General features: G+C 53.0%; 1 protein-coding gene across 1 annotated transcript; it reads right to left on the reverse strand.

The window, feature by feature from the left end:
• Positions 1 to 399: 399 nt before the first annotated feature.
• LOC102816019 (receptor-type tyrosine-protein phosphatase V-like) lies at positions 400 to 20,584 on the reverse strand. Its single transcript, XM_006834224.1, has 33 exons — positions 20,528 to 20,584; positions 20,158 to 20,206; positions 19,728 to 20,000; positions 19,253 to 19,522; positions 18,864 to 19,127; positions 17,185 to 17,439; positions 16,841 to 17,086; positions 16,434 to 16,709; positions 14,799 to 15,071; positions 12,932 to 13,195; positions 12,505 to 12,771; positions 11,912 to 12,193; positions 10,309 to 10,449; positions 9,815 to 10,025; positions 9,282 to 9,349; positions 7,559 to 7,685; positions 7,432 to 7,479; positions 6,740 to 6,833; positions 6,554 to 6,644; positions 6,372 to 6,448; positions 4,784 to 4,918; positions 3,880 to 4,002; positions 3,172 to 3,332; positions 2,929 to 3,064; positions 2,524 to 2,591; positions 2,274 to 2,361; positions 2,090 to 2,168; positions 1,910 to 1,986; positions 1,651 to 1,779; positions 1,424 to 1,555; positions 1,174 to 1,337; positions 701 to 836; positions 400 to 459 (listed from the first exon to the last, which is right to left on the reverse strand). The coding sequence occupies exons 1-33, from the start codon at positions 20,582 to 20,584 to the stop codon at positions 400 to 402; spliced, it is 5,121 nt and encodes a 1,706-aa protein (XP_006834287.1).
• Positions 20,585 to 22,021: the final 1,437 nt, after the last annotated feature.

A 22,021-nucleotide genomic window follows, 5' to 3' on the forward strand; every position in this document is an offset into this window, starting at 1 on the left:
AATCCAGGGCATCACAGGGCACTAGAGGTGGAGAGACTAAAGTCTGAGGAAACTGGGAAATTGGAGGTATAGGGTAAAGTCAACATCACACTGGCTGTGAGTCAGCAGGCCCCAAGACCCATCTCCCAGCCCTGCTCCATGTTGACTCCAGAGCAACTTGTTTGGGATCCCATGTCCCTCAGGTCTGTGAGACCATTTCTTTCCTCCTCAGAGTATGGGAGAGAGAACACACTCAGCTTCAAGCTTGTCTACATGCCTTTATTCCCCAACTCTGCCCCTTCACAGCACAGAGCCCTCCCAGAGGAGCCAGGCTTAAAGGAGTCTGCAGGGCTCAGCCCTCACTGCCCAGCAGGGCACAAACCCAGTCTGCTCCTAAGATGTGTGGTGGCCAATGCTGACTCAGGGAAGCTCATCCACCAGCGCGATGTTCAGACAGTTGTAGAGGTAGATATACTGTTCCTGGGGGCAGAGGCAGAGTGAGAAGCCTCACCTTACCTGCCCAGTTATAACCAAGAAATGCTTCCTTGATATCATTTAGCCCCTTAAGTGTCTGTTCCGGTTGTAGCGCATAGTAGCCCACAGCGCCACCTGGAGGCTGTGCCAATGGTGCTGCCTAGCGGTCTCCTTTAGTTGAAGCAGCACCTTCCTTCCTTCCTTCCTCCCCATCCCTTTCCACTGCTGAGCCCCTCTTCCTTCTCACCAGCGTTGGAGTCATGAGGCCACAGGCCTGTGACTGCTGCAGGGCCACGTTAAAGACGTCCACGGTGCACTCTGCCCCTGCCTGCTGCAGCAGCTGCTCCATCGCCAGGAAGATGCCCAGCTGGTCCACACCCTTGCTGCAATGGACCCACAGTTGGAGGGTTTGTTTTTATTTTGGGGAGGTGGGGGGGATAAGGTGTGGAAGAGGATATCTGGGTATGTGGGGAAAACCCAACATAGTGCTAAGGATTGGAAGGGATACTAGGCAGTCTGTCAGGCTTCCTGGGTCCAGGCAGGGGAGGGGCCCATTTTAGCCACATCCCTGAGAGACTTGAGGGGAAGGGTAGGGGGAGACAGGGCACTAGGAGACTGTGCTCTTTGACCCACAATCCATGGCTCAGTGAGAAGTGAGGCTCTGCCAGCGGGCAGTGAGGGGTCCTGGTGCCCACTCCCCCAGCTGTCTGTCCACAGCACCTGGAATGGCTGAGCAGTGTGCCTGGCTTCTTGCTCTTGTCCTGGGAGCAGCACTGGCCCACAGCATCCAGAAAGGGCAGCAGAGTGGTGGCAGGCAACTCATGCCCGCACTCCCAGGATGGAAACTGCAGTTGCTGCACCTGCCTCTCCTTCCTGCTTGCCCCCTGGGTGAGAAGACCCCAACAACATGGGTGCCAGGGAGGCAGAGTAAAGCTGGCACCAAGCCCTCTCCCTGTGGCCCAACACCTACGTGTGTGACCCTGAGAACGGTGCAGGGCCAGCCTGCCTTGTTGCTCTCGGCCACCCAGTGCACAGTCACCATATCTGTGATGATGGGACGCAGCTCCGTGGGCCAGAACTCCTGGGGGTAAGGTGGGGTGGACTAAGTCAGGATCGCCTTGAAGACAGGCTAGGCAGTTCTCCCTGGATTCCCAGTCCCATCTACTGTCCTCCTCTCCCTCCCTCTGGTCCTCTCACCTTCTTCTGCCTGTCAGGTGGGCTCAGGGAGACCAGCACCTCAGCCCTGTGCTCCCACACCAGCTCCCAGAATTCCTCCGGCCCAGCGGGGCCTGTCAGCACCACGTGGTCTCTACCGGAAGGCCCACCCTGCAGAACACAGCTCATTGGTTCAAGAGACAGATGGCACCCCTGCCCATCCCATATCTCTGGGATCCCTCAGTAACCCCAGCCTGGAGGGCCCAAATGGCCAGAGAGGACAAGGTTAGTATCATCTCACAGGGAAGAGCCAGGCTTCAGGCATCTCGTCAGAGGTACTCTCTTCCAAAGGAGAAAATTGCACTTGAGAACGATCGTCTGTGGGGATACAGGAGGCTGAGGCTGCCAGAGGTCTCACTAGAGGACTCTGTTCCATGTTTGCCCCCCCCACCTCCCCGCCATCCAGGGTGTGTGAACTCACAGAGGACGCTGCTGTGGTGCTCAAAGCCAGGAGGGGGCGTCAGAGAGCCAGCCTCTTCCTTGATGGCTTGCAGTAGGAGCTGGGAGAGAAACGGGCACTGAGGCTGGGCAGAGCCCATAGAAGTGCCAGCTGGGCAGGGGAATGCTGTCCTTACGTGTCATCCATTTGTTGTCCTGAAGCTCACCTCGTACTCCTTCAAGAAGCCAGCGTTGGCGTTGGCTGCCCTCTTGGTGCAGGCCTGAGCAAAGTTCTTCACGGAGATAGGCCTGGACCTGGGGGAGGGGTGGAGAGGGGAGAAGGCACTCCAGCTTCCCCAGCTCCCGCTCCGAGTCTTCTCAGCTCTGCTCAAGGACAGTAGTGGGAACCTGTTGGTGGGAGGGCACAGAGAACCTGCGCCCCACCCCCACAAGGGCCCAAGGAGAGCGGAGACTCACTCTGAGGTGTCCAAGGGCCCTTCCAGAATCTTGTTCAGGAGGCAGCTGTGCAGGAAGATGTACTGACTCTGGCAGGGGGAGAGGGGCAGGTCCACTGAGGGAGGGAGGCCCAGCAGAGGTTTTCTAGACCCCCACTAGCAAGACCAGGACAGTGTGAGCAAGGTGCCCCTGTGCTGTCTCACAATCAAAAAGCTGGCAGGGACCTGCTCCACCTCACCTTCTATAAAAAGGGAAACATCACTTTCTGTATGTTCAAGTCCCCCTCATCCCCAGGGTCCTCTCTGTGCCTCCATGAATCGCTGGTTCCTTCCACAACCTACAGATCCTGTGGCCCCCACAGCCATCCACCTCCCAGCCACTCCTTCAGGATTGCAGCTGCCCAGCCCAGCTCAAGGCAACCCTCACCGGGGTTTGGATCATGAGGGGCCGGTGCAGCCGCAGAGCATACACCGCATTGAACACATCTACCATCTGCTCCTCCTTCAGCTGCTGCAGCAGCCTTGTCAGAGCCACAAAGGTGCCTGTCCGGCCCACACCGGCACTGTGGAGACAAGTCCCAGGGAGCTGAATGGGTGCAGGGGCTCCCCATACCCCTGTGGCTCCAGAGCCCCTTTCCCTCCAGCCCACGGCCAGGCAGCAGGTCCTCACCTGCAGTGCACCAGGATGGGCCCCGCACGCTGGGAGGCCCACACCTGCTCCTGTACCAGTTCCACAAAGGTGAGCAGGGAGTTTGGGGCCTCAGGCACGCTGTGGTCAGGCCAGGTAGTAAACTGTAGCTGCTTCACCCTGCGCTGTTGTTGCTCAGAAGCCTGTGTCAGAAGGTGGAGCAGGGGAGCAGATTGCCGCTACTTATCAAACTCAATGGTCCCAGGCCTGAAACTGCCTTCACCAGCTGGGTATTCCTTAAAGATGGTGTCTCTGTCTTCCCCCTCCATCTGGATGCCCTCTGAGCCCTTGGATCCTTTTCTATATGGAGGGTGCCCACACAGAAGGGTGGCTCTGGCCTCTGGCTTCCTGCCTTAGAAGGTCGTAGCAGGGAAGGCAGATGGACACAAGGGGGTGAGGTGAAGAAGGGAGCCCTGCGTTGAGCACAGACGGGGCAGAGACTTCACTTCCTGTCTGTCTCTACCCTTGACTACATCCTTAACCTTCTCTGTGCCTCATTACTGTTCCCTAACCACCAGCTAGCTCCCCAGGGGAGTTGGAAGTCCTTGGCAGTGGCCAAGTGCTTAGGTAGAGACTGAGGACTTGAAGTTCTCAGGAAGGAGGCCATGGGACCCAACAGGCGAGACCTCCCCCCCCCCCAAGGAGTTTCAGAACTAATGTCCACCCCACCCATCTCCCTGGGATACACACATGCTGCAGCTGGAATTCACGCTTGGTCCACTCATCTTTGGGCTCCTCGGCCAGGAGGTGTATAGTGATGTGGCCATAGGTGACAGGGGTGGAGTCAGCTGGCCAGTAATGCTCACACAGCACCTGGGGCCAGAAGGTTAGAGCAGGTCTCAGCACCCCAAAACTTACCCAGCCCCAGCCCTCCCACCTCATTCATAGTGGCCCTGTTTTCTAGGCTGTATATCTTTACAAAAACAGAAAGCTTCATCTTTCTCCTGTGGAGCGCCTGGTGTGTTTGGACCACCACAGTCCAGTGCCACACCAGGATTCCTACCCTGCTGAAATTCTCTCTGTCACCCCTAACGTCACATTCTCTAGAAGTCTCTCTTTCCTAGCTGGACCCAGCACCCTCAACCATGACCTCTTATATGATCTGTAGGGTTTTGAGTTAGCTCCTAGGCTCACTAGTAAAATGTGGTAGCCCTTACTTAGTGACTCTCTGGCCCTGCCTCGCTGCTCTGACTGGAAAGCAAACTCTTCTTGCAGGCACCCTCTCTGTCCCAAGGCCCTGCACTGAGCAGACACAGCGGAGCCATCCACTAGACTTATTAAAAGAAAGGATGTACGATAACCCTACCCTCAGTGCCTGCCCTGGGCCAGTCCTCACCCCTTCATCTCCGACCTCTTCAACCCTTTACTATCGAGAGACGATGAGACCATCAGAGGCCATTGGAAACTGAGTCAAGCTGAGGGCACCTGGCCCCTCCTGCTTGCCTCCCAATTGGGAGCATCATCAACCTCAAATTTAGCGGGCATCGCTCGCTCCTGTTTGATTCACCGTCCCTGACAGGACGCTATGGCCATTCCTATAAAGAGAACGTGTGCCACCTGGTGGCTATTTCTGGAAACTGCAAGATGTGCTCACCCTCCCATTCTCCATGCCAACGGTCAGCATCACGATGATGTGGACCTGCTGCTCCCACACTAGTCTCCAGAAGTCCTCCAGAGTTTTCTTGAGAGGCCCCTGGGTAGCAATGAATTCCTGCGGGTGGGTGTAACCCTGGGTATGGGTGGTAGAGGACAAGAACATGTTAGCAGGTAGACCCCAACAAGCACACAGCAGTAAATATCCCACATGTAACCTGGGTGTGAGAACACTGTGTATATTCCAATATATGTGACAGCATGTGAACACATGTGTGCAACAAGGACTCAAACCTAGATGGGGGACTTCAGAGACCCCACCACCACCCATGCCTACTTCTAAAGGGCAAGAACCGACATGAAAATAACAAGATACTAACATGCCAAAAAAGTCTCCCCAGTCCACCCTCCTCACCCATTCAAGTGTGACCTTCCTAAAACCAAACTCTGCTTCTCCCATGCTCAAACATCTTTCATGACTCGCCATCACCCACCAAACAAAGCCCTCAGCCTAACAATCAAAGTCCTCCTTGATCCAGTAACAACCTACCATTCCCGTCCTTCCACCTACCACCCTCACTCCACACTGCCCTCTACTCAACTTGTTCTTGCCTGGGACAGGTTTGTATTCATTCTGGCTCTTCTCTTCAGCCAGAATGTCCCCTTTATCTTCCCAATTTATCAAAACTCTATTCATCCTTCAAGAAGGCATCAAGTGTCTTCTCGAGAAAGACTTTCTGGATTCTGGAGATGGACCAAATTGTTCCTTCCTCCACATGCTCTTAACACTGTGTTTGTTCCCTTATGGCAACACTTGTTGCACTGTGTTGTCATGTCTAACACACACATATTCTCCTTTGGAGATAGGGAGAACAGCTAACTCAGCCCTTTCTCCTGCAGCCTAGCACAATGCCTCACATCCAATAAAAACCAGATGCCATTGAATCAACTCTGATTCATAATGATCTCATGTGTGTTAGAGTAGAACTATGCTCCATATGGTTTCCAGTGGTTGAATTTTCAGAAGTAGAACACCAAGTTTTCTTCCAAGGTGCCTCTGTTGTTGTTAGGTGCCATCAAGTCGGTACCGACTCATAGCGACCTTATGCACAACAGAATGAAACACTGCCTGATCCTGGGCCAACCTCACTACTGTTGCCACGCTTGAGTCCATCAATGCTGCCACTTGACCAATCCATCTCATTGGGGATCTTCCTCTTTTTATCTCTGACCCTCCATCTTACCAAACATGATATCTTTTTCCAGTAACTGATCCCTCCTGACAATATGTCTGAAGTATGAGAGACGAAGTTTGGCCATCTTGGCCTCCAAGGAACACTCTGGCTACACTTCTTCCAGAACGGATCTATTGGTTCTCTGGGTAGGTTTAAATTGCCAATCTTTTGGTTAGAAGCTGAGCATATAGAGTTTGTACCACCTAGACACTCAATAAACACCTGCTGGATTGACCCACAGAAACAGAAGCCCTTCATAGATATCCAGCTAGAACTTGGGCAGGATAGCATGACTGCAAACCAGACCATTGCCGGAGCACATACACCCACAAACACACTGCCAGCAGTCCTTACTGGGATAAAGTTGGCATTGATGTAGTCGGAGTGGGGTTCTCCCTCCAGCTGAGTCAGCCTGACCCGTGAGTGGTCATCTGCAGAAGGTAAAGTTTATGCCCTCAGTGCCCGGACACATGCAGCCCCCTCCTCCACGCCAGGCTTGCCCTCTGCCCATGCTCTTCTCCTGATCACATGCTCACAGGGCAGCACATGTGGGTAGCGGTTCTTGGTGGCATTGGCAGGATGTTCGGCCTCCAGTCTGGGTTGTTCCTTGCCCACCTCCTTCAGCTCCTGCAGAAATTGGGGACAGGCAATGTTCACTAGGCAGGGCAGCGGTGGGGGACATTTCAGTCTTGTATTCTCTTCCTCACTCCACTGAGCCTTACCTCAAACTCCTGAAAGAAAGCCTGGTGAGCGTGAGCACTCTTGGCCTCATAGCTCTGCCGGAAACTCTGGATGGGGATTGGCCTGTGGGTCCTCCTGGTGGGAGAGGGAGTGATGGGCACAGAGCAGTGGACCTTGGTCCTGGCTGTCCAACCCAAAAGCTGGTGAGAACACAGCCGCTGGGCTCCCTAGGTGGGAGTCCAAGTGCTCCTGTGAGCCACTTCCTCTGTGAGCCACCAGTGTGGAAAGATACAAAGGGAGGAGGGGAGGGTGGGGGCCCAGACCAGCAAGCAAGGTATGCACAGGTGTGGTTTCTCAGCCCCCGCACAGGGTCTGGAACAGGGGTTTTTGTATACAACCAGTGCTCAATGAATGTCAGTTCAACATGAAGTCAGTGTAAAGAAGAAAAGGCCTACTCGAGGAGAGGAGAGAGGGAAAAGAGAGAGACAGGATCCAGTAGTCAGTCAGTGAGAAGGTGGGGCTGGAGTTAACTGGGGAGTGAGGAGGATGAGGAGGCAGACTAGGCCCAGTGCACTGGGAGAGTCCTTGGGGTTACCCCAGGAAAGAGACTGGTTACCCTTGTGTGTGTGTGTGTGGAGAGCGGGGGGGTTGGGAGGGTGCAGCTCAGAGGAGCAGGTTGCAGGGAGGCCCACAACACTCCTACCACAGCAGGGAAGCAGGGGACAGCACTCACCGCATGTTGTAAGCGGTAAGCTCTTGAGAAAATGGATTCTTCTCTGCCCTACAAAAGGTGAAGAGAAGTGAGGGAGGCAGTCAAGGAGGCCAGAGCAGCCAGGCGGGCCCCAGCCCACCAGACTCACCTCTGCCCTTTGACTCGCCGCCAGCACAGCAGGCCCAGCACGACACAGATGGTGAGGATACAGCCCGCCAAGGTGCCCGCCACCACAGGAAGGGGCACAGCCATCCGAGAAACGCTGGCACGGGGCTCTGTGTGTGTATGGGGGGGTGGGGGGTGCAGGGAGTGAGGGAGCATGGCAGCCTTCTTCCACTCTACCAACCTCTCCTAGGCTCTGGGACCCACTGGGATGAGGGCACATTGTCTCTTTACCCCCACCCCTAGAAGTCCCAGATACCAAACGGAGGGCCAGACTCAAGAACACCCAGATAACCTCTGTCCCACCTCCTAGTAACACTCCAAAGACACCCCTTCCTGGTGCCTTCAAAGAAAAGAAGGAGGGTAGAGGCCGGGCAGCCTGAAATTTCTAGAACTACACTATCCAACAAGGAGTGCCTGTGTGGTAGAGACCTGGTGGTTCAAACCCACACAGAGGTGCTTTGGAAGACAGTCCTGGTGACCTGCTTCTGAAAGGCCACCGCCTTGGTGACCCGATGGAGCAGTTCTACTCTGTACATATGGGAGTGACATGAGTCAGAACCGAATCCAAGGCAACCAGCAACAATGACACCATCCAGTATGGTAGTCACTGGCCATACGTGGCTACTGAGAGCACTTGGAATGTGGCCAGTCTGAACTGAAACTTGTTCTATGTATAAAACACACACTCCAAAAAGAGCCCTGGTGGTGTAGTGGCGTACTCATTGGGCTTCCAATTAACAGGCCAGCTGTTCAAATCCACCAACCACTCCGTGGAAGAAAGATGAGACTCTCTGTTCTTGTAAATATTGACACTGCAGGATAATGCTCTGATTGCAATGTCAGTTAGAACCACAAGGTTAGTGGTTCAAACCCTAAACAGGGTTGCTATGGGTCGGAACCTACTCAACAGTACTTAAAAACAACAACAACAACAATTTACAGCCTCAGAAACTCTATACAGGGTCACTATGAGTCAGAACTGACTCAACATCATACAACAGGCAGAAAAAGGAATGTAAATGATCTTGCTTAAAAAAAAAAAAAAGGCATCCCTAGAGTATCCAAGACTGTAAATCTGAAAATCTCTATGGGAGTAGACAACCTCTGTTGTCTCCTGAGGAGCAGCTGTTGGGTTTGAACCACTGATTTTAAGGTTAGCAACCCATTGCTTAATCCACTATGCTTCCAGGGTTCCTAATGATTTTGATATCTTAATTTAAATATGTTTTTATTTTCAACTGTTTCTTTTTTACTTTTTTAACAAGGCTGCTAAGAAATGCTAAATACATTTTCACATTTGTGGCTGGTTTTATGTTTCTAGTGGACAGTGCTATGTGCTGTCCTGGTGTGGCGCTGTATGATAAGCACTGGACTGTTAATTGCAAGGTTGGCGGATCAAACCAACCATCCACTCCTGGGAAACCCTATACAGGGTCGCTATGACTGAGAACTGACTCAATGGCACTTAACAACAAGTGGACGGTGCTGTTCTGAAGCCCAGTAGCCTGGGGCGCCCAGCTGAAGGAGGCAGTGGGCGATGGTATAATTGTGGATATTGGCAAAGAGTCTCTGATTCTTCTGTTTCTACTTCCAGCCTACCAGTGCAATTCTAGTCCTTCCTGCTGAAATGAACTTCCAAAGAGGGGCCCCAGCATTTCTTTCCCATTTCAGGGCCAGCAGGAACCCCAGCCAGGTGCCCACCCTACCTGAGAAGGCTGAGAAGGAGATACTGGGCTCAGGAGGACTGGACCTGGTGAAAGCAGCAACACTGAACCTGGCCAGAGAAACAGGGTCTTCTGTTGGGGCACACAAAGAAGGTATAAAGTCCCTCCCAGGACTCCATGAGCAACAGACATGCAGAAAGTGAGAATGTCCCTTGTCTGTTTAGAAGCTGTGTATTGAACTACCTGTCATCTAAGAGCAAACCTCCCCTAGCTTTTCTAAAATCTTCCCTGTCCGATTCAGAGAGCAAAAATATGCCCTAGAAATAGATATCTGAATATCATTGGCATAGATTTGGCAAGCTGAAACAGAATCCACCACTTCCCCCTCTCCTTTCTGAAAAAAGAACCATGTAACAGTTGGGTGTTCCCCTTTTTGCCCTGCCTATCAGGAAACCCAATGTTAATAACTACTCTTCATGAGTTAGACCAGATCTTTTGTTGAACTATGTGTAAACACCCCATTTCAAACAACAATTTATAATCCCCCATATACACAATGCAGCCTTAGACCTTACCTATACTGAGCACCTGTCTTAAGCTGCCCATTACATATCTCCTGGGTCTGACCACAGTCCTCTGTACCCACAAGCACCGTCCAGGATGTTGGTACAGCCCAGGGCCCCGGATAGAAGGGGTTGGGGAGCAGGGTGGCCAGGTAGGACTCATGTCTTCCATAGTAGTGGTCATACCAGGTGTGGTTGATGGCTTCTTGGGGAGGCTGAGCCACTGGGAAAGGAACAGGGGAGGGATAGACAGGGTCATCAGGGGCACTAAGACTTCCTTCCCAATCACAGAGAGGCACCCCAGTTTCTCTAACATGCTTCCACCATCCATACCCAATACCAGCCCTATCTTCAAACAAGCGTTGTCTCCTTCCTGCTCACTACACCCACTATCCAGTGTCAGCCTCAGATACGTCATCTTGCCAGTCTCGGTCCCTGTACCCCCCTCACATCCCAAACTGGGCAGCAGCCTGGTCCCCCACACCTTTGGGGGGCCCAGTACTCACATGACATGTTTGTGGTGGCGATGATGCCATACCATTGGATCTGCCCGTCACCCTCACCAAACATGCCCCGCTTGATCACCACTCCCATCCCTGTCTCAAGCTCCAGATGGGGGGCCACAGCTAGCTCTAGGGGGTGCCAGGCTGGAGATGGGGAGCAGGAGAGTGAGGTCAGAATAGGGTGTCTAACAGTCTTCCAGGGCAGTGTATATGTCTGTGTATCATCCATGGTGCCTCACACAGAGCCTGGCACACAGTAGGCCCACAACAAGTGGCTGATGGGTACATTTAAACCACAAGGGAAGAGTCTAGCCATGGTGCCAGGGCATGAGGCTCAAAAGCTTGGCCTCATCTTATATGCAACATCTAGGATGGACAAGCATATAGAGACAAGGTGTGAGTAGCAGGGAGAGGAAAAGGAGGCTTCACTGCTTAGAGATAATAGTTTCTGTTAAGGATGACAGAACATTTTGGAAAGGGATAGTGGTTGCACAGCATGATGTAAATAATTAATGTCACTGTAAAAAAATCCTGAAATAGCAAACGGTTCATCACACATACCAGGGTAAGTCACAAAGTATTGCTACAAAATCATACAACCCTATATTAAGCTAACATATAAAAATGGGAAGCTATTGTCTCTCCACATATCTTCCATCTAGGTGTATAACTTCTGAAGGTAGTGTTTCCATCTTTCTAACCCATCCTCGAAGAATTCTATGCTCTTGGATTCATGCCACCTCAAAATAGCAGTTTTTATATCCTTGAAGGACTCCGATCATGTTCCTTTTAAATGTCCTTTGAGTTTTGGGAACACAAAGAAGTTTGAAGGGACAAGATCAGAGTTGTAGTAGGGTGGATGGGGTAAGGTTTCCCAAGAAAATTCTCATGGGACAGCCCTCATTACCCTTGAAGAATGAGTAGGCACATTGTTGTGTTGGGAAAAAAGTCCTCAGGACAAATTTCCTGGCCTTTTTCTCATTAATGCAATTTTCCATTTTCTTAAAACGTCTTCATAAAACATTTCCCATGATCATCCTGTGCCCTTTGGAAAAAAATCTAACAAGATGACACTTTGGAATCCTAAAAAACAGTCTCCATAGCCTTCTGAGCTGACCTCTCTGCCTTGAATTGATCTAGCCCAACAGAACCCCCTTGGAACCTACAGCTTTGCTCGGACCTTTTATTGGAAGGCACACTAATGAAACTAAGTGTGGCATTGTAGGATAAGTACTGGACTACTAATCACAGGTTAGTGGCTCAAACCCACCAGACGCTCCTTGGAAACCTTATCACTATGATTAGAACTGACTCAACAGCATTTCACTGACATTACTGACAGAACTTGTCTGCAGCCGCCCACTGATGACAAGGACATGTTTAAACATGAATAAACCCATGCATGTATGAACTGGAACCTTTGTATGTAATACTTCTTGAGTTACCCTCATATATTTACAATTTCTCTTTGAAATATGGTATTAACCCAGCAAGATCAAGGCCAAAGGACAGGGTTGAGGATCGAGGAGTGAGAACGTCAGGCAGGCAGTGGTGGAGGGAAACTGAGGGCATAGAAGTGGCTCCGGAGTCTGTGGGGAGTACCTACCCTCCAGAGAAGTGGCACACAGCAGGCTGACCGCCCGGCTCCACAGCCCATTGCTACCAAGCACAGTGAGGCTGAGGCGGTAGGACGTGGAGGGCACCAGGTTAGTCAAGAGGACAGCATCTCCAGAGGTGTTGGCCTGAAAGATGAGGTGAGCATTCCCTCCGGCTGCCAGCTGCTCTGCCACGACCAAGCAGGTGTCCACGTCACCGGTGGGCACCGTCCAGTTCAGGGCCAGGTGGGTGGCCTCGGGCTTACATTGTACATCCTCCACAGGGTCAGGCTCTGTGGAGGTCAAAGGTTTTGCTTTGTGTGGGGGTCAGACTCACTATACCCGAAGAGTAAGCTATCTGCAGCATGGGCTCTCAAAATCATCAGGTGCAAAGGGCTGGGTACTTGTACCCACAGAGAAGGACCCATGTCACATAGGGAAGCACCTTCTCCATTGGATGACACTGCCCCTCCACAGAAGCACAGGGAAAAAGACTCCACAGGGGGTCCCACAACATCCACCTGGGAGGAGCAGGGGGCTGGAGTAGGATGAGCAGCACTGTGATTGGACTGGGGTCTGCCCTCCCCCACAGACATCAACATACCAACGGGCAGCACCACGGAGTGAGTGGAGACCTGGAGAGGACCCGCCTGGCACAGCACTGACAATGAGAGGTTTCGTCCAGGTGTGAGGCCCCTCAGGATGAGGTGGGCTTGGCCGAGCACCAGGGGCTGGTCCCAGGAGAGGTACCCAGCCTCTGATAGCTGGGTGTAGCATAGCCCCTGCCCCAAGGGGCCACTGGCCCAGGCCAGGCTGACCACGGCACTGCCCGCCTGCATGGACACCAACAACTCACTGGGCAAGAGCGGGGCTGTGGAGGGAAGGAGAGAGATCAAGCCCCTGAAAGCCCAGGCCACTGTATCAGGGCTCACTGACCCCAGTTAGAGCCCTTGGGTGTGGAGGTGGGGAAATGGGGCAAAGGAGAGATGAAGGTGCCATTGAGGGGAGAGCCTAATCCCATCCCCACTCACGAGTCCAGCCAGAGGCATTGGCTGCCACAGCTTGAAGGGGCCCAGCCTTTGAGACCACCTCCACCTCATACTTGGTGCCTGGAGTCAGAGTTGAAAAGCTGGTGCTATCCTCCTCAGGTCCCACAGTGCTGGTGCCTGCCCAGACACCTGCCTGGTACAGAGTCACCTGGTAGCCATCCCGGCCCCCAGGAGCATGGACCCAGGATGTCCCGAGCTTCGTAGGGCCTTCACTCGTCACAGTGACCAGAGGAGGAGCAAGGGGAGCTACAGGGAGAGCAAGATACAGGGCATGGAGAGATCAAGAGGAACGCTGGAAGTCAAATCTCCTTACTCCTCCCTCCATCCTTGCCCTAATTCAGAAACATCTGCAAGTCTGAGACCCCAGTTCAGGTTCACGAGTGAACCTGTAACTCTGCTCCTTTATAAGCAACATGGCGTCAGGACACACCATTTATCCCCAGATAGCAGAGTGAAAGCTCAGTGTTTGTTGCATCACCCACCGCTCACCCTTCTTGAAAGCAGAGCTAGAGTTAAATCATGGGCTTTTCCCACCTGCAGCACTCAAGTAACTTCAAACCAGTTTCATCGATTTGGTTCAAAGTAGAACTATGCACCTAAGGTTTCTAATGACTGACCTTTCAGAAGCCGATTGCTTCTGGGTGGATTTGAGCCTTCACTCTTTAGGTTTGTAGCTCAGCACTGAACTATTTGCGCTGCCTGGGGAACCCTTTGAAAGACCCTTAAATGGATTCTTAAATCAGGGTTCTGAAGGGCAGGCTGGTGTCTGTGAGTTTCAGCCAGGACCTGTAGTCACACAGTTAATGGCTAGGCGCCCAGTTAATGGCTCCTTTACAGATGAGGAAATTGAGACTCAGAGAGGGACCAGGCTAGCTTCAGGTACGAAGGCACAACTAGAATCCAGGTCTGGTGATTCCCAGGCCAAAGCTCTTTCCAGTGCCATATAGCACTCCCTCCCAGGCCTGTCTGAGGTCCCATAGACTGGAGAAAAGTCTAGAGAAAACCAGGGAAGGTTTCTGAGGTGGAAGAGGAGGCTGAGAGGGGAGGACCTGGGGGAGGTCACCACTCTGGAGAAGAATGATGCCACGGGTGGGGGCACCTGCTACTCTGCAGCTCCCTCAAGAACTCAGCAAGCAGTAAACCAGTAGGACTCAGGCCAGCATGGAAAATAGTTTGAAATCCCAACCCTACTATGGGCTCTGTGGGCTTTCCTGCCACTGCTGTAATGCCATGTCTCTTTCTAGTGCCTTCATTGAGGACCTTCTGCTCCTCTCCCCTCCCAGTCTGGGGTTAGTATAGGGTAAGGAGCATGGGCTCTGGGTCACAATGCTTGCATTTAAATCACAACTTCTCATTTACAGCTAAGGAACTTAGGGCAAGCTTCCTTCCTTCTCTTTGCCTCAGTTTCCTCATCTGTGAAATGGATAGAACTATAGTACCTATTTCACAGATCTGTTATGAGAAGGAAATGAGAAAACACAGGTTCTCATGCTAATGAACATTAACTATTACTGTTGTTAGTATCAACCACTCATGGCCCCATGAGAGCTCCAGGTCTGGCCCTGGCTGGGCCCCCAGTACCACCCAAGTACACACCATGAGAAAAGCTTCAGAAAGGCATGCCCATGACTGCTAAACCAGTGAGAAAACCTCTGAATTCTTCTGCCTTCTAGAAAGTTTGACAAGCTAGGGCCTTGAGGGATTCCTGGTTGGGGGAATGGGGTCTCCTTGTATCTAAGGATTGGGGAACCTGCTTGCAAGTCAGCCCAGCTGCCTGACCACACATGACTGAGCAGTCAAAGGACACCCACAGCTCCCTGGGAATTCAAAGAGCCAAGTGGGCACTCACGTGTCCAGCCCGTGGCATTGGCACTGCTGCTGTTATCCGGGCCCCGCAGAGTGACTAACTGCACCAGGAACTTGGTGCCTGGGGTCAGCTGGACCCAGTGGAAGTTCTGGGCTTCTGGAGTTAGGTTCTCCTCAGATTCCAGAAACAGGGGCCTCAAGCGATAAAGTCGAAGCCGGAAACCATCTCGGACTCCAGGTGGGGGCCTCCAGGAAGCCATCATGACAGGAGGCTGGGCAGCAAAATGCAGGCTCAGGTTGGCAGGAGGAGCAGGGACTGTGAGGATAAGGAAGAACAGAATTGGAATCCCCCGAGTCCCAGGCTTCTCAGACGTTCTCCTTCCCTGTTATGTAGCCCCTCCCCTCAGTCTCCAAATAAGCTCCAGTGTTCTCAGCCACACAGTCCAGCTTCCATAGGCAGAACTTCACTCTCCTTTCCTTCTCCAGAAGGAAATGGGTGTCTGACACCCATTCCCCACTCCTGGAGTGCGGCCTCTGGTTCATGTGTGTCCCCTGAAGTGCCCCCCACGATGCCCATTCTCTGGTATCCCTTATGGGTCCTGATTCCCTCCTCACATGCATTCTCTCACTGTAGGCCTCAGCAGATGGTTCACCTTTTGCTGAAGCCCTCTCCTCTTCACCCCACCAGCCCCACACACTTTCCACTCGGCTCACGCTCCTCTTCCGGGAAGCTTCCCTGCCTCCCAGACAGGTTCGCTTCTGTGAACACTTAAAAGATGTAGGATGACTCCCATAAAAATCCCAATATTTGATATCTGACCATTTTAACCTGCAAAAAAATGCAGTTTCATATGGTTCAAGTTAATACAGTGTGCATATTCCTGTAAATACACTTGTTGTTGTTGGTGTTAAGTGCCGTCGAGTTGGTTCCGACCCATAGCGACCCTGTACAGGGTTTCCGAGGGTGTAAATCTTTACGGGAGTAGAAAGCCTCATTTTTCTTCCGCAGAGCGGCTGGTAGTTTCAAACCGCTGACCTTAAGGTTTGCAGCCCAATTCATAAATACACTTACATGGTATTATAATATAACTTGAAATAACATACATAATTTACATATAAAATTTACATTTGTTTGCTTGTCAGTCTTCCTTTCTAGACAATCTTGTTGATTGTTTTTAGCCTTGGAACCTAACTTCACACTGAGAAAATGAGAGGCTTTATTAAAAATTTGTTGAAGGGATGGAAGGATGGAAGGAAGGATGGATGGATGGGTAAATGGGTGGGTATGTAGGTGGATGGGTGAATGAAAGAAAGGATGAGTGGGTGGGTGATTAACCAAATGGTTGTTGTTATGTGCTGTGGAGTCAGTTCTGACTCATAGCGACCCTGTACAGGGTTTCCGAGGCTATAAATCTTTACGGGAGCAGAAAGCCTCATCATTCTCCCATGGAACAGCTGGTAGTTTCAAACTGCTGACTGTGACATTAGCAGCCCAATTTGTAATCACTACGTTAAGAGTAGGAAGTCAAAAATGCTTGCAAACAGACCAATGAAAGGGCCAACACTATGTTGGCCCTCTGAGTCAAGAATGTGGCCCACAGGAGGGCAGAGAGTAAAGGAAGCCAGCCTCCCCCCTCAACCCTGGGGCCGTCCCCAGAGGCTGCAGCCTGGAACTCACCAGTACAGGCACGGGTCCTCTGGATGCTGGAGTTGAGGTTCCCCGCCCAGGCCCATACACACACAGTGTAGCAGGAGCCCGGAACCAGAGCCCTCAGAGCCAGGCTGGAATTGTCTGGGCCCAAATGTACAGGACTGCTGCGTGAGCTTGGTTTACCCTCCTGGTGCCAGGCAGCCATGTAGCCTTCCCGCTGCCCTGGTGCTGGGGTCCAGCCAATGGTCAGCTCAGAGGGGCTGTCCCTGATGGTAGCTTCCAATGACTGCGGTGCCAGTGGTCCTGAAGAGAGAGGCGGTTTGGCAAGGGAGCCATACAGTGTCTGTGGTCCTGCAACGTCCCTCCCCAGCTCTCCCCTCTCTAAGGCTAGGCCTTATAGTCCAGGGCCCAGGGACACTGTGGCTGGGACTCACTTGTGTGGCCTGTGAGGCTCTGGGTGATGACTCCCCGAGATGAGGCAATGTCCACCTGGTAGCGGGCCCCGGGCACCAGCCCACAGAACGTGATCTGGGTGGCACCAGATGGCACAGAGATATTTCCAAGGAGGCCTGGGGCACCCTTGGCATAGAGCAGAGCCCGCCTCCCAGGCTCCCTGGTTGCCTCCAGCCCATCCAGCTGCAGTGTGGCGCCATGGTTCTGTCTGTGCTGAACTGCAGAATCTAGAGAAGAGCCATGCCCCAAAGAGTGAGGGCCCATCTGCCTCTGGAAGCAGATGCCCTGGGCATGACTCCACCAGATGCCCCTAGGCTACACTCACCATCCAACCAGGCACTGGCCTGGGCCCAAGCATCATAAGGCCCAGCCAGGACCTTCAGCTCCAGAGCATAGTGTCCAGCAGGCAGGGGCCCTGGGAATGTGACATTCAGGTCCCCAGGGCCCAGAGTGGCATTCTTCTCCACAGGCCCACTTAACCTCAGCAGGTAGCCATCCAGGGCACCTGGGCCTGCCTTCCAGCTTGCCCAGAGCTCTGGGGGCAGGGGGGTTAGCACCAGTTCTAGCGGGGCAGAGGGATCTGGGGAGAAAAGGAACCAATATGTACATAAAGACCTAAACAGTGGATGAGAAAAGCCCTACTCATTCTGGGCCAGCTACTTCTATACACACTGGACCTTGTCTGATTCAGATGCCAGTAGCCACCATCTGTCATGCTCTGGATGAAGACTGGGATCTGTGCATCTGACCATGGACAACAATGAGAGAAATAACTAGCATGGTAGCAAGTACTCTGCAGGGAGGGTCTCCCCCTTATTGCACACAGGTACTGGGAATGGACACTACTATTGTCATCCTCTTTTCCAGATATAAGGAGCCCTGGTGACCCCATGGGTTAGGTGTTTGGCTGCTAATTGCAAGGTTGGTGGTTCAAACTCAGCTGCTCCTTGGGATAAAGATGAGACTGTCTGTTCCTATAATAATTTATACTCTCGGAAACCCTATATATGAAGAGGCTTGACGGCAGTGGTGGTTTGATTTTGCCAGATATGGAAACTGAAGGCAAGAAATTTGTCTAAAGACCCACAGCCAGTGAGTGGCAGAAATAAGCTTCCGAACCCGGGCAGTCTGGATCCACTGTGCTTAACCACTACACAACAGAGCTTCTCTGAGTAAAACCACGCGGAAGCTCAGAAAAGCCAAAACAGGCTCTGCAGGCTTTCAACCCAGGTCCAGACCAGCTTAGCCACTTAGAAGCTGTGTGACCTTTGGGTTCTTGCCCCTCTGGCAGCCCACCCAGTTCCTTCTACTGTAAAATGGAGACAGTATCACTAACACGGTGTCCCTGGGTAGAGCATTAGACTGGTGGTGTTGGTGGTGGTGTGCTGTGGAGTCTGTTCCAATTCACAGCAACCCTGAATAGGGTTTCCGAGACTGTAAATCTTTACAGGAGCAGAAAGCTTCATCTTTCTCCTGCAGAACAGCTGGTAGTTTCGAACTGCTGACCTCGAGGTTAGCAGTCTGACTCGTAACCACTACGTTACTAGAGCTCCTTTAAGCATTAGACTATGAACCACAAAATAGGTGCTTCAAACCCACCCAGTGGCACTTCCGAAGACAGTCTTGATGATTGACTTCCAAAAGATCCCAGCTTGAAAACCCTGTGGAGCAGTTCTACTCTGTACACACGGGGGTGCCATGTGTAGGAAGTGACTCACCAGCAGCTAACAACCACCACTAACATAGGGTTAAGTGAGGTAACACAGAGAGAACACCTAGCACCCAGTTCGAGTGGTGATACCTAACATCATCTTCTTCTCAGATGGGCACTTCTACCAGCCATCTGGAGGGGCACACTATCCTCCAAGCCCTACCCCTTCCCTGCAAAATTCCAAAGCAACTCCTCCCCCACAGTTGTGCCCTGGCGCTAATCAGAGGTTGCTTCCCCAGTGAGACACAACTGAGCAGCCTTTGTCACACACCCCACCCAACACAGACACTCACAGGTCCACTCGGTGATGTTGGGTCCCGCTGCCCGATGGGGCCCAGCCACAGCAGTAAGCATCAACTGATAGGGGGTCCCCGGAGATAGGTGAAGGAAGGTATAGTTGAAGACCCCCCGTCCAACAACTGCAGTCAGGTTGGTGCCACCCAAGAGGTCTGTGAGTGATAGGTAGAGCCAGGCAGCCCACTCTGAGTTGTTCCAGGAGGCTTGCAGAGCACTGGTGCCCATGGCAAGCAGCTCCAGGTTATCCGGAGACACGGGAGCTGAAGAGAGAGGAAGGCCAGAATCACAACCACGTTGGGACACACACCTACCTGTGAGGCTCTGGGCTCACCACTACCAGCCTGGCCACCAGCTGGGGCTTTGGTCAAAAGCCCACCCACCTTACCTGTCCACTGGTAGATGCTGGTCTTTGCTTGGAGGTGATCAGCCCAGGTGGTAACCTCCAAAGCATACTCGCTCCCTGGTGAGAGGTTGCCAAAGCTGTAGGACAGAGTGACCGGGGATGTGGAGATATTGTGTACCAGTGTCTGGGAATCCAGGTGGTAGAGCAGAAGTTGGTAGCCATCCTGTTCCCCAGGAGCAGCACCCCAGGAGGCCTCTAAGGTGGATGGGTCCCCAGAGCTCAGGAGTCGAAGGTCCCGGACAGTCGTTGGGGCTGTAGCACAGTAGAAAAAAGCACCAAGATCAGAGGGCAAGGGGCATCTCCCTCAGCTTCCAGAGCTTCCAAGTGGACACCTGGCCTGGTCCTCAGAAAAACTGGCCCCTTTGGGCTACGCTGTCCTCTGCCAGCCCTCCTAGGCAGCCACCTCCTGCCCAGACCCTAATCAATGCCCCCGCCACCCAACCTGCAGACCACACACCAGTGCGGGTGGTGAGGGTGACCGTGGCATTCCGCATACAAGGATGAAGGGCAGTCACTTCCAGTCGATAACGACTCCCTGGCACCAGGTCCTGAAACTCAAAGCTAGATGCATTGGTGTGGACCTGGAGCTGCTGCCCTTCAGGAGAGCCGAGGGGACTCAGGCGGGTGAGGTGGAGGGCATGGCCAGGCCCCCCTGGCTCTGGAGCATCCCAGCTCACAAAAAGCCTAGTAGATGTCCCTTGGCTGCTGATGTTCACTTTTAGGGGGAGTCCTGGGGAGAAAACAGCTGCAATCAGAATCTCCCAACACCCAACTGCCCTGCAGAAGGAGGGCAGGCAAAAAGGGCTTTTTTTTTAAGCAGGCTCTTTGCAGAGGGGTTGGCCCTCCACCCTCCACCCCAGCCACGCTTCCCCATTGCAGATACCTACCTCCACTCTCCCCACCCGGGTGTTCCTCCAGGGAGTGGCATTCCTCTTCCTGTGGGAAGGAGAGAAGGGGAAAGGGGGGAGGATGGATGTGAGAGCCTGTGAGGCACAGGACCTGAGAGAAGACTCTCATCTGGTCTGACACTCCCCCAGACACAGCCCAAGGGTTATCTGCTGGAAGGAGCCCAGAGTAATCAGTTCTTACTGTCCACTGTGCTGGCCTCTATGGGAGGGGAGAGCCTCTGTTCTAGCCTACTGCAGACCAGCTGTGGCTACCGTGGGGCCCCGTGGAGAGGAGTGGAGCTGGGACATACCCTAGACAGCAGGGGTCCTAACCGTCTGGCCTGCCCCCCACCTCCTGCGCCCACCTTACCTCTGCCCAAACTCCCCAGAGCAAGAGAAGGACAGCGATCAGGATTGGGGGCCTCATCCCAGTGTCTGCAAGGGAAGGTTGGGAAGTAATGGGGGAGGAGCCAGTCTCCCCTTCTCAGCCCTCCCCTTGCCCTGCTGGCTGGCTGGTGGGCGGGCAAGGGTGGGAAGGCCAGAGCTGCAAGCTGAAGGCAGCAGGCATGGAAGAGCAAGGGGCTGCCACTCCACCCCAGGCCGTGACACATCCCTCCTAGCCTACCCAGCCTAGATTCAGTGAGGGGAGAGAGGCAGAGACTGGCTCTGGGCCCAGAAGGTAGAAGGGGACTGTAACTCAGATTGCAGACAAGCCCACCTCCTCCCTCTGCCTCCCTTACCTCCACCCCACTTCCAGGGAAGACATCTTACTCTGGGGAGATGGCCCTGTGGATGGGTGAACATAGAGAAGGAGACTGGCTCCCACTCCCTGACAGTGAAAGAAGGCTGTAGTATCTACTGGTTCCTTCAACATGTGGGAGATAGGACATTTGTGTTCTTGTGTGTGTGTGTTTGTGTGTGTGTCCTGGTTCAATGGGCACTATGAGTGTATCTCTCTTTGTGGATCCAAATGGCACCAAATTCGTGGGGACAGAGGCACAGGACAGCATCCTGGAGGCCTGAGTCCCAGCGATTGTAGACTTGGAAGAGCCCACCTGGCCTCATTGCCAGATGAAGATAACATCCAGAGACTGGGTGGGTCTGGCCCACAGGAGACAAACTAGACTTGAACATGGGACTTCTGACTCTGCTGAAGTTAGCAGGGACAACACACCCTGCCTGCTCCTCAGCCCCTAAGAGGGTCAAGTCCCTAGGACTTTGGCTTGTCCCCACCTCCCAGTATTTTAGTCAGTGGAACCCATGCCAGTTTCCTCTACCCCATCCCAGCTCCCACCTGGCTGCCTGGAACTGCAGAGCCCTGGGCTAGAAGATACTGAGCTTGAGGCATAGCTTCACCCCAGCATAGAGCTGCTCACCCAGATACCCCCACCCCAAGACAGCAGAAGGCAGGGAGGGGAGCAGAGGGAGAGCAAAAGGAGGAGAAGTAGCTGAGCTGTGGGAAGGAAGGCCAGGATGCAGATGCAAACTCAGGAAGTGGGGAGAACACATAAGAAAAAGCGGCAGGTAGAGAAACTCTAAATAGCAAGGCAGTTTCTGTGGGAGACAGTCCCTGGGGCCAGCCCCAGCATGGAGGGTTCCTCTGCTCAGAGGCCCACTGGGCTGTGCTCTCTGCTCAAGTTGAACCAGGACAGCCTGCTCCTCCCCCACTCCACCCAGCCCCAAACCTCAGAGCCGCCCACCCGGCCCCTGGATGGGGGCCTGGAAACTCGGCACTGCAGACTCATCAGATTTTCCAGGCTGTGTGTGGATGTGTGTGCACACGCGTGCTCTTTCAAAAGAGGTGGGGGTTAGCAATTGGGAGAACTGATGTGAAAGGGAGGAAGTTCCAATCTGGCCAGACCAG

This window comes from Chrysochloris asiatica, unplaced genomic scaffold, assembly GCF_000296735.1.
Source record: "Chrysochloris asiatica unplaced genomic scaffold, ChrAsi1.0 scaffold00009, whole genome shotgun sequence".
Lineage (NCBI taxonomy): Eukaryota > Metazoa > Chordata > Mammalia > Afrosoricida > Chrysochloridae > Chrysochloris > Chrysochloris asiatica.

Excerpts from the sequence above, each read along its gene's own strand:
- LOC102816019 (XM_006834224.1), bottom strand. The coding sequence starts at position 20,584 with ATGAGGCCCCCAATCCTGATCGCTGTCCTTCTCTTGCTCTGGGGAGTT. Across the intron at positions 12,772-12,931 it reads CAATGCCTCTGGCTGGACTC|CCCCGCTCTTGCCCAGTGAG; the intron begins GTGAGTGGGGAT and ends TTCCCTCCACAG. Across the intron at positions 6,645-6,739 it reads CTTTCTTTCAGGAGTTTGAG|GAGCTGAAGGAGGTGGGCAA; the intron begins GTAAGGCTCAGT and ends CAATTTCTGCAG.